Source organism: Pogona vitticeps, chromosome 1 (assembly GCF_051106095.1).
Source record: "Pogona vitticeps strain Pit_001003342236 chromosome 1, PviZW2.1, whole genome shotgun sequence".
In the NCBI taxonomy this organism is placed as follows: Eukaryota; Metazoa; Chordata; class Lepidosauria; order Squamata; family Agamidae; genus Pogona; species Pogona vitticeps.
The window spans coordinates 94,978,619-94,995,665 of NC_135783.1; the positions used below are offsets into that span (position 1 = coordinate 94,978,619).

The 17,047-nt window shown below is 42.1% G+C and overlaps 1 protein-coding gene and 1 long non-coding RNA gene across 2 annotated transcripts in view; one reads left to right on the forward strand and one right to left on the reverse strand.

Annotated features, from left to right (window-relative positions):
* SLC16A10 (solute carrier family 16 member 10) overlaps positions 1-6,265 on the reverse strand; it is a 44,958-nt gene extending 38,693 nt beyond the window's left edge. The window contains exon 1 of the mRNA XM_020805355.3: positions 5,478-6,265. Within this exon, the coding sequence (XP_020661014.3) occupies positions 5,478-5,958 (481 nt within the window). The 5' untranslated portion in view covers positions 5,959-6,265. The remainder of the gene's footprint in view (positions 1-5,477) is intronic.
* A 132-nt stretch (positions 6,266-6,397) lies between these two features.
* Positions 6,398-11,548, forward strand: LOC140706665 (uncharacterized). The gene is made up of 2 exons (XR_012086452.2): positions 6,398-6,508; positions 10,760-11,548. It is a non-coding gene; the product is annotated as an uncharacterized LOC140706665 (long non-coding RNA).
* The last annotated feature ends 5,499 nt before the right edge of the window (positions 11,549-17,047 follow it).

Here is a 17,047-nt window from a genome sequence, read left to right on the forward strand (position 1 = left end):
ATGGACAGCTGGATTTTTTTTCAAACTAACTGTACATGTTGCAACATAATGCAACATATTTTCTTCCACTTCCTATGGATGTAGACTAGGTGATTTTTTTAAAATCCATTTCTGCATTGTTATGTTTTATTATGTTGCTTCATATGCCTTTTACACCAAAGAAATAACATTTATGACTGATTTTAACATACTTTGACTCTGATTTGTATTTCATGCTTTTATCCCCTTACACAACAGCATGTAGTTTTTGACATACTTATTAGCAAAGAAGTCCCATCACTTCAGATTGTGTCCCAAATTTCTCCCTTGATCTACTTTTCCACATAAATAATTTGGAGGTCAAGCCAAATGATCACAAACTCCGTCAAATAGATTCATTTCCTTTCTGCATACCAGGGGTTTTCTGAAAGTCTTAGTTCTCAGCAGGGCACTTTCTACAGTTGCTAAAATTTGTTTTGATACAACAGAGAACCAACTCCCAATGCTGCTATTAATTTAAACAATGTTTGTTATAGCTGACTATTCTTTTCCAGTTTCCATCCAAAAGAAACACACTGTTTATCACAATAAGACAAAAAATTTGAAAAGCTGCATATATTCAGACTTTACATTAGCACTCCAAGAGTTTTTGAACGTTTTCAATGTTAATTTAAAGCAGATTTTTAGAAAGTTACAACTCTGCATATTAAATAACTTCAAAAGAATTAATAGTTTCAATTGAAATTAATTATAAAAACAATGCCACTAACATTCTGTGCCAGTGTATTGTCCATAAGCAACATACAACAACAAATTCTATCAGAATTTGGAGCTGATGATACACACAGATGACAACATACACAGTAATGCGTCACCCAGGTATTCTCTCCACTACTGACCTATAATTTGATCTTGATCAGTTGATTTATATACTGCTCTAATCAACAAGACTCTGAAAAGGTTGCATTCATCTGATTTCTTGTTGCCATTTTCACATGAAAAACTATTGTATTTTTGTTTCAAGTTCAACTTTTTAATATACGGAATAAATTTGGGCCACAAAGATTTCTACCTAGAGTTGTCGATAAGGTAAGTAAAAAACACTGTCATCCAGCTGTAAGAAAATAAGAGCATTTTTAATAAAAAGAAAAGGGTCCAATTACTTCCTTTTCAAAGGAAGTAAGAGCAGGTCTACTGGAGTACATCAAGGTTCTGTCTTATTTAATTCACCCATCTGATTCCATGGTGTCCAGTCATATGCCTATGTAAACCCTACAAAGCAGGACAGGACACAACAGCATCCTACAATCTGCGTGAACAACTGCCATTCAGGATCACCTCTGCTACTAAAGACTCTATAGTTCTAATGACTGGAAACCATCATTAGCCTTATCCTTCATTACTTGTAATAAATTATGTACAGTACATTAATTTTCCACTGTGTTAAGAACTTTTTTGTGTTTCTCCAGAACTAGTATTTTCCTCTATCAACTGCAATTTATAATTCAGCACATACAGCACATCTAAGCTGCAGCTTAATAGAAAACAAAATACAACCCACAATCTATACGCACTCATTAAGCAGTAGGATGTTTGTTTGTGCCTAATAAGACAGTAGCCAGTACATCTAAAGTTCTGGCACAACTGTGCAAATAAGTTTCAAAATGTTTGCCCTTACAGATGAGAATCTGGAAAAGACACAGGTGTTAAGCTTTGTGAGCATACTGTGGAAGAGGAATAAAGCAAACAACCTAGATATCTAGATGGTTAGCTGCCCTTAAAGGCAAACCCTCTTAAGCAGCCAGAAAGACACACAGGGCTGTGCTATATGATCTAAGAACTTCATCTATCTCAATGTGATAAAATTATAAGTGATAAAAACTGGGGAAGCAGAGAAGAAAAAATGAATTCAGACTTTGGGAGCTGAAGCATACAAAATACCAGTGGAAAATTAATTTGGTGATTTTAATATTTTGAGAATAAATTATAATATAGTTGATTTGGCATCAAACTTCAGCTTCAGTACTCTTCTCATGGTCTTAGCCAAGTCCATCTCAATCACACTAGCTTGCCTTTTATAAAACAACTATGCTAGCTGCCTAGAGTGGTCATCTGACCAGACAGGCAGGGTAAAAATACAATAAATAAATACAAATAAATAAATAAAGCTGAGCCAAACAAGGTCTGACACTTGGGCCTCAGACCTCTTCCACTACCATAGCATTGGGCCATAGCCAAGATGCTTGCATTCATCTAATGCAGCTTCCTATTTTTAGGAAAAATAGGAAGCCTTCAGTCAGAAGGCTCAAATGTAGTGCAAGCATAATTTCATTCCCCTGTTGTTGACATCTAGGCTCTGGTGTTTCTTGGTATTCTGCCCCCATGTATGGAAGTTCCATTTAGCCATCAAGGCTGACAGGTGTGAATAGACTGAGAAATTGGAGGAACATTGATTGAAGAACCTTTCTGGAAAAGTTCAAGCTTTTTTTCCCAGTGCTTAGAAATGGCTGACTCAGAGAAAAAAGGGAGGCAGTTTTTGCCCACAAAGGAATGGAAGCACCACCTGTAATTTATCTGTTGGGGTAAAACTTCAAGGCTGTATTGGCTTGTTCCCTAGGCGACAAAAACTGCTAGTCTTCCTGAACATTCAAGGGAATCTGAAGCTTAACTGATGGGCCATCTCAAAAGGTCCAGAAGGTGATGATGAAAAAGGTATAAAAAGAAGTTCAGAAGTTATTTTAGGAGATGCTATGCTCAGTTGCTGTCCTGCTATGTTATGCCATGATGGATGTACTTCTATGGATGCTGTGAGACCATGCTGAAACTATTCTAATTAATATCCAAGTACTGTATTGTTCCTGCCTTAGATTATAATTGATCATTTGCTCCAAAATATGTTGATGCTCTTTTTTAAAACTTTCAAAACGTTTGCTTTTTCCTTCTTCACTATCTTCAATAAACATTTTAAAAAAATTCTCCATTCAATCGTCTGGCTTTTAGATTATTTTTTCCTAAAAGGGGTTTGTGGTACTTAAAACAAGCCTTTTTCTTGTCCATCTACCAGGAACCTATGTTTTGTGGGTGTGATGGCAAGTCTACTTTGCAAGGTTGGCGTGAGAGTCAAAGTGCTTAACTTTGTGGTTTTTTTTTTTTCAATTCCCCAGAAACACGGTTGAGTCAGGTCAGACTAGTTTCTGGTTTCTCTTCAGATCGTATAAATCTTTCAGTGGGGTAGTGTGGCTAAGTAGTTGGAACAGAATTCCCTGAACTAGGTGGTCCATGACAACAATGGCTTCATCCAAGTACAACCTGTAGAGCAGAGGAGGGGAATCTCTGCCTAGCTATAGCCTCTAGAACAGTACCTCCCAGCCATGGGTAACCCAGGTGTTCTTAAACAGCAACTCTCGGAAGCCTTCACCAATAGCAATGCTGGCCAGGATTTCTTGGTGGCTTACTCTGGGTTACTCTGTGTTGCAAACCAGTGCTCTGAAAATTCAGGAAACTCCCCTTCCATAACCCCTGCTTCCAGGTACTGTATGGGGAAATTCCTCTTTGCCCCACCTGCCTTCTCGCTTAAGAGCATGGCAAATGAGGCAATCTTTCTGCTACCTCCAATTAGTAACAGAAGATGGATTCCCTTAGTTATGCTTTATCCACACTCAAAGGGAAAAGATACAAGTCAGGCAAAACCACTCAGAAAAAGCCACAGACTGCAGAATCACTCCTGCAACTCCCAACTCATTTGAGGCAGCTTCACTGCACACAGATTTTCTCTGGGTGCAGCAGACCCACATACTGTATTACAAATATGGATTTCTGGACTACATCAATAGGCATCGCCACAACCCCTAACGCAGTCTGATCTGAAATGGCAAACACCACCCCCATAAATTACCTCACCCCATCACAGGAGAAACTTGGGACATGTCGAACAAAGGGAACATGTGGAAGGTACGTATAACTTTACCAAATCTGGAAGATATGCACCACTCTCCCTTTTCTGATTCAAAGATGTTGCTAGTCTATTTACTCTTTCCACATCTTTCACAACTTGATAAGCTAATCATAGTCCCGCTTGCATCTTTGTGTGCTCTGTGTGTATAAACAGGAACCTGGCTTAGAAGTCAGCTAGGTCTACAAATGCAAGAGTGGGTGAAATCTTTTATTGGACCACTAAAAAATTAAACAAATAACAAGCTTTTATGGATGGAATCATGGTGGATAAAAAAATCAATGATTTTTAAATCTAATTTATTAAATCACAATTTAAATCAAAAAATGATTTTTAAAAAATTAAAATAATGATTTACATTTATTTAAAAATCAATTTGATTTAAATGAAATACATCCTGGATGAAATCCATGACCTAGCTCTACAAACTGCACCATAAATTACATACAGGCTGTTCTTCGTGGCACCATAGTTCAAGAACTCAACCCAGCAGCACAGATCCTTTTCCATTTTTAAGAGATGCCATCAAAATCATTATCAAATCGTATCTGTGCCCCTGGACAGAAATGTCAAGTTCATGGATTTAGGAATTCATAGCACTACCATAATATCAACAAATTGGTCAAAAAATGAATCACTAATTTACAAAACTTTTGTTGCACAATAGTGTAAAATATAAATACAGGTCATGACTCATCGAGGTTTTACATGGGATAACCACAAGACTATTAACAAACTGGAGTTCTCATCTATAATGATAGACTTCACCATAAAAATCAGCAATCTAAAAAAGTCAACAACATATGTTACTGTGCTATGCAAGCTTGGATATAAAAGATGGATCCTCTGTTTCTTAAATGGGTTGCCAACAAACCACCATCAAATGACATTTGTGCCTACATAAAGGTAAAATATCCAGAGTTTTATGGCACTTCCATGGATGCAAGGCACCAAACTTACAAAGACATATAGATTCTTGCTGGGGAATCCCTTTCTCAACTACTGTTATGTATCAGAAGCCACGTCAGTATTCACAGACTGGATCACAACATGCATCTCTGCCCTTAACAGTCAGGAAATGCTGGCTCTGATGCTTCAATTCTTTTGCAAGGAAAGCCGGTTGGATCTACCACCTAATCACAGAGGTACCCACTGCCTACAAGGTTGTAACGCTTCCATTAAAAACAGAGCTAGGGGAGGGAGGGAGGGAGAGGAGGGGTTATTGCCCTCTAGGTGTTTAGGGACACAACTCCCTCCGCAGCAGGATGAGAACAGCCGCTCTGCCTAGTGTCTACGCCCCTTTGGGAATCCGAGGGATGAGAAGAATGCCCACCGGGGGTCCTTAGTAAACAACGGAGGCTGTGAGCGTCTGCTGGAGAGAGTAGACCGTCTCACCATCCGTGTCTCCCCTTTGGTTTGTTTTTGTTTTTTTGTTTTAACGAATGCAATGCTTCCTGTTGCAGCTTTGGGTGTGAAGCACAAGAGGAGCCCTTCTCCCGAGGTCCGCCTTCCCTTGCCCTTTCCCTCCCCCCCCCCCAGGGCTCACCTGTCCTGAACATAAGTTGCGGGTCCTCGGGGTCTCCAAATACTTTCAGCATGGAATTGAAAAGGATCCCGCAAGAGTTCTGGATGCCGAACACGGTGCCGTTGCACCACATGGCGGCCAGCATGACCAGCCACCCCCAACCGCCCTCAGGAGGCTCGAACGCCTCGTCTTCCTTCGGCCCTGGGGGGGCAGGCGGCGGCGGCGGCGGGGAAGGGGGAGGAGGCGGCGGGGAAGGCGGCGACAGCGACGGTAACGGCTTTCCGTTCTTCTCCGGAGGGCTCCCCGTTATCAGAGCCACTTCGTCTCCGCTGTCGACGGCGGCAAGAAACTCTCCCGGGGGGCACCATTCCTCGTTCCCCAGCTTGGCTCCTGTCGCCGTCGCCTCCTCCCCGCTTTCTCCGAGAGGGGGCAAGGGCGCGCTGGAGGCGGCGGCGGCGGCGGCGGCGTCCCCTGCTCCCAGTTCCTGGCTGACGGGAGACATCCCCGCGCTAACCAAAGGAAAAAAATAAACGACCGAGGCGGCCCTCAGGGCGACCTCTCGCTTTACTGTTTTCCCTTCGCTCTTCCTCCACCTAGCGCCGCTGAGGCCACTCGACCATCGCCGGTAAAAGAGAGAGAGAGAAAAAAAGAGAGAGGTTACAAGAACGTGGAACTTATCGGCTAGAATGGGGACGGGACGCAACTTTTCTTAAAAAAAAAAACAACTAAAACTGAGATTTCCGTTGAAAGCCAAGCCGCCCGCCACACCGCCTCGCGCCAAGCCACGCGCCGATCCCCTGAGGCTGTTGGCGAATGCCGTCCAAGCTGCCTCCAGGTTATTTTTAAAGATCCAAGCCCCACGACCAACAAGGGACGTGGCCAGGAGGAGGACGTGCTCGTTTCCCATCCACTCATCACTGAGCCTTCCACTAGGTAGGAACCTCGAAGTCCCGCCCCCTGGTAGGATTGGTGTCGGGAGGGGAAAGAGAAGGGCTTGAAGCGCTGATTGCCGGTAACGGAGGGAAGTGAGCTCCGCCTGGCTACGACTCGAGGCAAGTAAGGCGGGGGGGGGGGGGGAAGGAGAGAAAAGGAGCGCGTGTGTGTGAGCGCGCACGGCACGCGGCCGGCGCTAAATCAAAAGGTAACGACCACCGAGAAGAGGCAGTTGGAGGAGGGGGGGTGGCGCGCGGAGAAGGCAAAAGGAGCTGCTTCCCTCCTCCTCCTCCTCCTCCTCCTCCTCTCGCCCCCCCCCCCGCCTTCCAGACCTGAAGAGCGGAGTTCTGAGGGGAAACAAATACTGCAATAATCTTCGCGCCCAGCCACGCCGGTCTCAGAGGGTGCGAAGAGATAGGCTAAGCCAGGGGGTGTGTAGATATGCCTCCGTGCTGTCAGTTCATCTGCCGCAAGACCGTGACACCAAGTTATTGGCTTGGCTGCGAGAGCACAAAAATAGCCGGCCAAGGTACAGGGCCAAGGGACGTGCCTTTTGCTAAGGCTCCCTTGGCACCAAGTAGGGGCAGGTGGGCCTCCCTCCCTCCCTCAAGAGAGAGAGAGAGAGAGCCTGGCACGCTTGGAAGGCGCGTCGTTGACTTGTCGGGAGTAAACGACCCCCGACTTGGCGATACGTGAAAGGAGGCAATACGGCTCTCCTCCTGAGCGTCGCTGGATAGCCTTTTTTCTTGTGTCAAGGAAACGTCTTGATAATCGAACGCCTTTTGTCAACGCCCCATTGTCACTTTATTATTGCCTGTTTATCTGTATTCTCACCTGGTCATGGGCGGGAGGTGCATTTAAGCGAATGTATTTGCACTCCAGTGCCTGAGGAAGTGGACTTTGAACCACCAAAGGTCACAGGGGAATAAAAGTATTCGTTTTAAAAGTGGCAAGATAATTTGGTTCTATTCTTGAGTTGGGGGTGAGGTGAATAGCAAAAGGAAACGGCCCAAAGAGGAAAGGGGAAAATAATATTTTAATCTAGTTACTCATTTTCAATCGAATTGACTTTGTGAGCAATGAGTCTCATTCATTCTTCATATCCTACCATTCTTGCAAGAAAGGCAGCATAAATAAATGGGACACTACTGTAGAAGCATTTTTGCCCACATCTTTTTGTTGTTTTCAGGGGTTTCAAGGGAGAGTGTACTCAGAAGTGGTTTATCATTTTCTTCTGGGGCCACCCTGGGCCTGTGCAACTTCCCCAAGTCCACACACACTAGTTCTTCTGGGACGCACTGTGGGGAAGTTAATTCCCAACCTCTGGCTCCACAGCCAGATAACCAAACCATTTATCCAGCTAATGATAAATTGTTCTACTTTTTAAAAAAAACATGTCATATGTTTTCATGTTTCCTACTTCAGTTGGGTAATTGAGGATTGGATTACGTATTTGTCTTGTGTTTATCTTTGAATCTCATTTAAACTTTAAACAGGACCTTGTCATATGAAAGGCAGTGCACACCCTAGTCCTTTGTTTTTGGTATTTGACCGTTGATTGTTGAAGGAACTACACATTGTTTCCTTTCAAAGTGCCTTTCCATTCTTTTGTAAGTATTTCTTGACATGTTTGACTGCCACTTAATATCTGAGCACTTAATTTCCACCATCTCTCTCTCTGAACATTAACTCCCCCCCCCCCCCCGTGAAAATACACTGGTAGGTAGGGTGGATGGATATTTGCAAATTTCTCTTTGTTGCAAATTATCTTGGCAGTTAATGTTTTCCAAACAGTATATACCAAATGTCAGTTGTCATTATGTATACAGTTGTCACTCTGGTTGCAATAAACCAGGAAAAGTATTGTTGCTGCATATTAGCTACAAACAGGCATAACCCAATTTGTAACACACACTCAAGTTGTTGGACTTTTTCCTATGTGTTTTAATCCAACATATCAATACACATGGTGAGAGATACTGTGGGGGGGTAGTTGATACTGTTGCCATGGGCATGTTGGGGTCTCGGTATGATGTCACATGACAGGAACATTGTACCCTCCTCCCATTCCCTCTTACATAGTCATGATTCATAAATCTTTGGACATGCATTTTTAAATACTGTATGGGTTTTAAAATGGAATCGGTCTTCCATATGTGCAAATGGAGAGGCAATGGAGAAAAACAGGACAATGACAGACGGATTATGATAGTTGAGGGAGGAACAAGGGGCTGGTGAACAGGAGGATGGGAATAAATAGAACAAAAGATTTTGAACCACTGTACGGCTTAGTGTCATGTACTATGACAGGTGTCACTTCAGATTTTATCAGGTTTTTCTTGGGAGTGTAGTTTCAGATCCAGAATATAAAAGACCACTGAGGTGGCAAATAACAGCCTTTTCCCCCTCATGTAACCTCATAAACATGTGTTGCCTGCATCCTATATTTCTGATAGCAATACAGTACAGTAATTGTTAAGTGTTATTATTGTATTGACCACTGATATGCATAGCAATTTCTAGTTAGGTTAGCTTGGGTCATAAATTCTTTCTCCCCCACCCCACCCCAAATGCTCTCATCCAACATTCACAACCTAGTTTTCAGTATATCTTTGTTCTTGATACAATACACACAGTCTAAAATACTGAAAACATTCCACAGCCAATTACCACAAGGCTGAACCTAAAAGGAGGAGAAAGGCTTAAGGAAGGACAAAAAGCCCCGTATAATGTGATAATTCAGTATTATTTTAATTTGCTTTAAATAGGTCCCATAAAAGCATTTTTATAGACATAAAATGTTAATAATGATAAAAATATTTGATCCTAAGTAAAACAAAGTAAGGTGGAGAATAAAATTTAGCACAGAAAGACTAATTAGATATATTGAGCAATACAGAAGTCAAAGATCTATACCCTTTCTCAGAACAGTGCTTAATTTATGGCTCCGTGTAGAAATGAACATTTTGTTGCAACTTAGTCATTGGGCTCCTCCTGCTGTTAAATAGTTTTAAACAAAGGAAGTGCATCTGGCAAAATGTAAGGATCTGGATTTGGAAAACAAAGTAGCTCTGGAAGAATACTTTTGTAAGAACAAATAAATCTTAACAAAGGAACAGGAACTTGCTTTGGAGGTTAAATTTCAGTTTAGAACTTTGAAAAGGTGTGATGCAGAACTCAAAAAATAATGCAGCATGTCTGGTGGCTCCAGGCACAATGATTTAAGATTTCTGAAGTCATACATAGCATGGAGATCCTTAAGAAGAAAAAGAAAAAAAAACCCTGCCCGGTTTATTAGTTGTTAATATCTTCCTAATCCTCTGGAGTAGGTGTGTGGAATGTACAGTATTTGGAAGAAAACGTGCTTCTTGCCCAGTTCTCTTAAATTCGACTGTTCTTACGGCAGAAGATCTGCAGTGGATCCTGCCCTATACAAGAAATAATTCTTTTTAAAAATTGTCTTTTAAAAAAAAATAAGTATGGATTTTCATAGATCTGTTTCTGGTTTCATTACAAGGACAGGTTACTTACCTGTAACTGTAGTTCTTTGCGTGGTCATCTATAATTCACATATATGGGGTGTTTCTGTGCCTGCACAAACTCATTGGAAGATTCTAGTGCTTAAATAGAAAAACTGTTAGAGCATGGGGCAGCCCTGTGCATGTCCACTCACCTAGCAACCATCCCTTGGTTTCCCTAGTCCACCACTGTATATGAAATACTGTAATCGTGTGGTGGAATTAGTGGAGGATGGGCAAGTTACGTGAATTCATGGATAACAACTCGAAGAACTACAGTTACAGGTAAGTGTGAGGCTGGGAGTACCCCAAGGGGCACTCCTCAGAGTGCACTGTCTGCCTCCTTGACTGAAGACACTGAGGGACAGATGCCCACCCTGAAGGAGAACCTCCTAAAGGAACTGTGTTTGGAAGAGCAGGGGCAGAAAGAACAAGAGAAGAAAGAGCCACCAGAGGGTGTCATTTTGGTGGGAAAGGGAGATAAAATAAAATGGGGAAAGGGCGAAGGGGGCAGTTGGAGATAGAAGAGGGGGAAGCATATTGGGTGGAGGAAGAAGGAGATGAAAGAAAAAAGGACTGGGTTGAAATACCCTGTTTTCTGAAAATAAGACCTAACCTGAAAATAAGCCCTAGTATGGTTTTTTTGAGATGCTCGTAATATAAGACCTACCCCAAAAATAAGCCCCAGTTAAGTGAAACCCCGCTCTCCACCATTGTGCAGCAACAAAAAGATGACATGACTGTATTTGAATAAATGTAGATTGTTGTACATGAAAAAAATAAAACATCCCCTGAAAATAAGCCCTAATGCGTTTTGGAAAAAAAATTAATAAAATAATCTTTTATTTTCAGGGAAACATGGTAGTGCAAGAGGACCCCTGGACAAGGGAGTGGACAGAGTTTAAGGTCCCTAGAGAGTATGCTGAGAAAGAGTGGAGGAGAAAAACGTATAGAAAGTCACCTTACTGGGATGAGACTGAAGAAAGGGAACAGAGAAGAAAGCTCTGAGAGTGACAGCAACGGGAGGCTCAGAGACGGGAGAACAAGCCATGGCCAGATTGTCCTGGGATACCCGGCGGGATGTGTCCCTTCAGGCCAAGAATGAGACAAAACCCAGGCAAGAAAGTGTGGAAACTACAGGTGGGCTGGGTTTTCCACCCTCCCCAATAAGTTCAGCTACAAGTGTATCCAAAGTATCAGGCGTTCCATGGACATGGCGTTACAGAGACTGCACAGAAACTCCTATGCAACCAGAGGGGGATTTGTTATGGTTTAATGAGAAAGGAAATGGTATCTCTGAAGCAAGAGGCAGAATCTGTGGTGTTTTTTTAACTTTTTTTATCACACCTATAAACACAAAACTAACAAAAAGCACACGAGACAAGCAAAAAAAAACCCCCACATATAGGCAGGGTGGAGGCATTTCCGTACAATATAATCCATTATATAAATCTGACTGCATCAAACTTTTTGTTCTTAAAAGTTTAGTTCAATATAAACCATCCTAAAGTTATAATAATTCTAGTGATTGATTTTTTTATAGATTCTTTCTCTTGCATCCTTGGATAACCAATTATATCTCAGAATATCAATGCTTTACCATCATGAGAAATCAGCATTTCAGAAAGAAAAAACAAAACCAAACGATATATTTGTCTAACCTTAGTTACATAATCATGTTGTAATTCATATGTGCTTAATAGCTCTATGTGAGTGCCTTATAATTGAATAGTCTCCAGTACAGTGGTGCCTCACTTAACGAGTGCCCCGGTTAACGACGAATCCGCATAGCAATTTGGCTTTTATGATCGCAAAAGCGATCGCATTGCGATGATTTAAATGGTAAAAAATCGCTTTGTGATGATCGGTAAGCTGTTTCGCTTACTGATTTTCGCATAGTGATGTTTTTAGAACAGCTGGTGGGCGGTTCCAAAATGGCCACCGGATAAATAAAATGGCCGCCCACTGTGTTTTTGCCTGGATTCCTCGCTTACCGGGTAGTGAAAATGACCGCCATATGGAGGATTTTCACTTTAAGGTGAGATTTTTGCCCATAGGAACGCATTAAACGGGTTTTAATGCATTCCTATGGGCTTTTTCCCCCCGCATAGCGATGAATCCGTATAGCGACTATTTTTGCTGCACGGATTATCGTCGCTATGCGGGGCACCACTGTACTATGTTCACTCTAACAAACATCTATGCATACATATATTTCATATCAGTATTTCACATGCCATCAGTATTTCAAAAAATGGAGATTACACACACACACACACACACACACACACACACACACACACACACACAGAGTGGTGCCTCGCATAGCGAGGTTAATCCGTTCCAGATTAACCTTCGCTATGCGAAAACATCGCTAAATGGGAATAAGAAAGCCATAGAAACGCATTGAACAAAGTTCAATGCGTTCCTATGGCTTTAAAACTCACCGTTAAGCGATGTTCCTCCATAGCGCCGTCATTTTCGCGCCCTCGGTAAGAGAGGGCAGGGCGCGAAAATGCGGCGGGACCTTCCGGCAGCCATTTTGGAACCGCCGATCAGCTGTTCTCCCCGCTTCGTTCTGCGAAAATCGCTAAGCGAATTGCTTAGCGATCATCACAAAGCGAAAAAACGCTATAGGGGCCATCGCTGAGCGAACGCTCCAGCCATGGCCCGGACCCCCTCGCTATGCGAATTCATCGCATAGCGAAGCACTCGTAAAGCAAGGCAGCACTGTATACTATATATATATATAACCTTATTTACTTAATCGATTTACAATTCATATATATTTTGTTTCTCTAAATATATGCCTTACAATCAACAATTTCTAATGTTATATTCATCATAAACATTTCAGATTACATAGTTAGAAATTCTTAATTGCCGTTTGACTCCAAACATAGTCGAAATTACTTGCATTATATAAATCACATCAATTTTATGTCTACTTGTGTGCCTCTCAATCCATAATTTTTATTATTACATTCATCAAATAACATTCCCCCTTTTTATAATTTATAAATCTTAACTCCACATCACTTATATTCCACATCACTTATAGCATTATAAACCTAAAATCAAATTCTTATAGTTCATATTATGTTTCTCTAACTAGGTGCCTTGCAGTCAACAGTTTCTAATGTTATATTCATCATAAACATTAGAAAAGAATCTGTTGTTGATGTTGGAATATGCAAGTTGTTACCAAATAAAGAATTTTTGTTATGATATCATGATGTTCCTGAGTCATCCATCCAGCACAGTTCAGATGAAAGATAGAAGGGAACTGCACAAGATCACAGGAAGTAACCTGTCCTTCTTTGCGTTCTCTGTGAACCACATACAGTATATGGGTGATAAGTTCATTTGCTGGCTGGTGGGATGTCATGCCAACAAGGAGAATACCACAGCTCTGCCAAATGTAGCATGAACCATTCTTTGAGTCCCTATTCTTAATCTCTGATAACTAACAAAGAGTCTGTTAATTTTTCATATATGTTTAATTCTTGGAGAATAGACTATTAAAGCTCAACAAGGTATGTAGTGTTTTCTCAAGGTCTGATTAAGGTGATAGAAAAAATGCTGGAAGAACAATGGGTTGAAATGGAATTCAGAAACTATTTTAAGTAGAAAGGAAAAATGATGACCTTTTCCTTCTAAAATTGTAAAAAAGGGTTGTGTGGTAAATCTGGATGATAGATTGAACCCTTGTTCTTAGCAATTAAGTGAGGAATGAGGTGCCGATTGAAAAAATCACAAGCCATTAGTTTCAGGATCGTGAACCATGCCCAACAGGCCCACCAGAGGACTATGAGGATTCCATTTGACCTTTCCTGTTGAAGCTTTATTATTACTTTGTGTAACAGAGGAATTGGTTGAAAGGTATAGAACAACTCAAGCTAGCCAAAGGACCCATATGATCCTTCTCCACTGTTAAGATGTTCAAAAGAGGCCCTCCTTTTGGTCCCATTGCCATCACAGGTATGCTTGATGAAGACACAAGAGAGGGCTTTCTCTGTAACACATCTCAGACTCTGGAATGCCCTCCCTTGGGGAATTAGGTTGGCTCCCTCCCTTTTATCTTTCTACCAAAAGCTGGAGAAAGTAATTGAGTATAAACCAGTAAAAACTATGAAGTATACTGACTCACCCAGTGAGAAAACTCATAGATTGAGTGAAACGATCAATCATCATCACTTATTTATTACTTATTTTTACTTGTGTATTTTGGGAATTTGAATGGGGATAAGGATAAAAAGAGCTGCTGGTATTTTAGATCTATGGCTTCTGCCCTATATGTGCAAGCCAAAGAAATAACAGCCATTCTTAAAACGCCCAAAAGGGATTTTAAGCTTTTGTTTGAGCTTTTCAATTTACAGATTCTGACAAAATATGACTGCATGAAAGCCTGAAAACACAAGATTTGCCTGGAAGCTGGTAATTTGATTGTACATATGACTTTGCATATGATACTTTGTTATTTTTTGCCACTTGCTATACAGTTAAATTATTGTATTTTCATGCATATAATGTGCACATAATTTTTTTAAGCCGTCGGACCTGCTACATGTTATATTCATAGGAGACACCATAATCTTTTAAGTGCGTAGGGCCTCTAAAGGTCTTAATCTGGCCCTGGCAGTGTGTGGGAGAGATGTTTTTTCTATTTAAGTTTTAGAATGTTCTGAGTAGAGATGGAATATTTGTATTCATTAACGAGTATGAGCATCCCTGGCCCAGGTGTCCCAGATCCCCAGGCCTGTCTCCTAGAACTGACCTATCCACTTAACGGGTTACAGCCACAGAGTCAGCATCCGGATCTGCACACCAGTCTGTGATGAAGGCCAGCTGCCGCTGCTCTGCCTTCCTTCTCTTCTGGCCACTCTAGCCACGGGGTAGTAGGATGAGTCTCACCACTCAGCTGCCGAGTAGCTAGAAGATCAGGAAGGTGGAGCAATGGCAGCCATCCCCATGTGCTGCTCCATGACCCATAAGTGGATGCGTTGCCTCTGGGAGGTGGGCCTGGGGATCCAGGACACCTGGGCCAGGAATATTCATATTTGTTAACAAATATAAATATCCCATCTGTAGTTCCGAGGAGTTTCACACAAGCACAGAAACAGCCCATATGTGTATTTCAGGGAGACCACAAAGAACTTTTGACTATTATTGTTGAATACGAAATAATTTATGTTAGTTGTTGTTAGTTGTATGGAGAGCGGAGCTTCGTCACTGTGCCGTCCAGCTGTACTCAGAGAACCCTCTCTGAGAAATGCTCGAAACCAATCAGTCCGGACACCTTTAGGGACAGCAAAGGTGAAGGAAGAGCTGGTAGAAGTTCTTCTGGGCTGTGTGTGAGCGACAGAGGAAGGAATGAGAGGCGGTGGCTAATCTTTTCATCCTCTGAAGAGATTCACGAGGCATGGGCTGACCAGAACGCCATTTTTTTGGTGATAAGCAGTGAGTGTGACAAACCCAGACCTACTGGGACCTGTCACACAGTTACACTAAGCTGCCACCAACCATTCCCTATAATAAGTCACACAGACCAGGGATGGATTTTCAAACAATAAAAGAATAAGGTTTATTTTAAATACAAACAGGGTAAATAAAACAATTAGGTGAATAACATAAAGTAACGTGGCTTATTCTCACTCATACAAGCATACAGTTTGGTTCACCCAGAACCTTAACTTAAAGCCCAGACCCTGAACCTATCAGTTCTGGCTAACCAACAGACACCTGAACCTATCAGGTTGGTACTCTGACACACAGAAGTACCCTGTCTGACACACAGACTCCCACAACAGCTTCTTCTTCCCAGCTGCTGCTTCGTCACAACCCAGTGTCTCTCAGCATCTCTCAGCATCTCCACACACGCATCACATATTTATACAGTACAGCCCCTCCTCCTGATGTCCCGCCTTCCACTCTCCATAGGATGGAACTTTCCCTCCAAACCCATGACAGACAGGTAACATCAGTGCTGTTATGTAACACCTCCCCTCTTTATAAGTTGTTTTGTAGGGGGAAAGCTAACGTGCTTTTCACCAAAAAACAACCTGAATAAAACACACAACAACAGTTATACATACCATATTATACTTACTTATCCTTACACTCTAAGTTAACCATAGCAATTATGCATTTAAACATTTACCATATACATTACATTAATTTACCTTTATTCATACAAACCAAATTCAAAAACAGGTACATTTAACTGTTTGTCATCATTATATACACATAGTCCATGTTCTTTTGCCGTCTTCATTCTTCAGGTCTTCTTGATAAGGCGTCAGCAACACAGTTCACTGACCCCCTGACCACCTTCACTTCAAAGTCATAGTCCTGTAGGTTTAAAGCCCACCTCATAAGCTTGCTATTGTGGGTTTTCATTGTCTTTAACCATTGCAATGGTGAATGGTCAGTACACAGAATAAAATGTCTTCCCCAGATGTAAGGCTTGGCCTTCTGGATCGCGTAGACTATGGCCAAACACTCCTTCTCCACGGTTGCCAAATGTCTCTCACCTTTTTGAAGTTTCCTACTCAGGTAGGACACTGGATGCTGGTCACCATTCTCATCCTCCTGGCACAGAACTGCTCCTACCCCGCTGTTAGACGCATCGGTGTAGATGATGAACTCCCGGTCGAAGTCTGGAGCACGCAGCACAGGATAGTTGATTAACGCCTCCTTCAACCTCTGGAACGCCGCCTCACAGTCGCCGGTCCATGGGATGCGGTCATCAGCCTTCTTCCTCGTCAGATCGGTCAGCGGAGCCGCAATCTCGCTAAACCTCGGGATGAACTTTCTGTAGTAGCCCACCAACCCAAGAAATGATTTGACTTTTTTCTTGGTGTTGGGTCTAGGCCAATCACGAACAGCTTCTATTTTGGCCTCCAGGGGTTTTATCATTCCTCCCCCTACCATGTGACCCAAGTATTTTATTTCTGGGCTACCCAGCTGACACTTGCTGGCCTTTACTGTTAGCCCTGCTGCACTTAACCTCTGCAGCACTAACTCCAGGTGTATCAGGTGATCTTCCCAGGTATTACTGAAGATCCCTATGTCGTCAATGTAGGCCACTGTAAAGTCACTGAGCCCTGCCAAGGTCTGGTCCATCAGCCTTTGGAATGT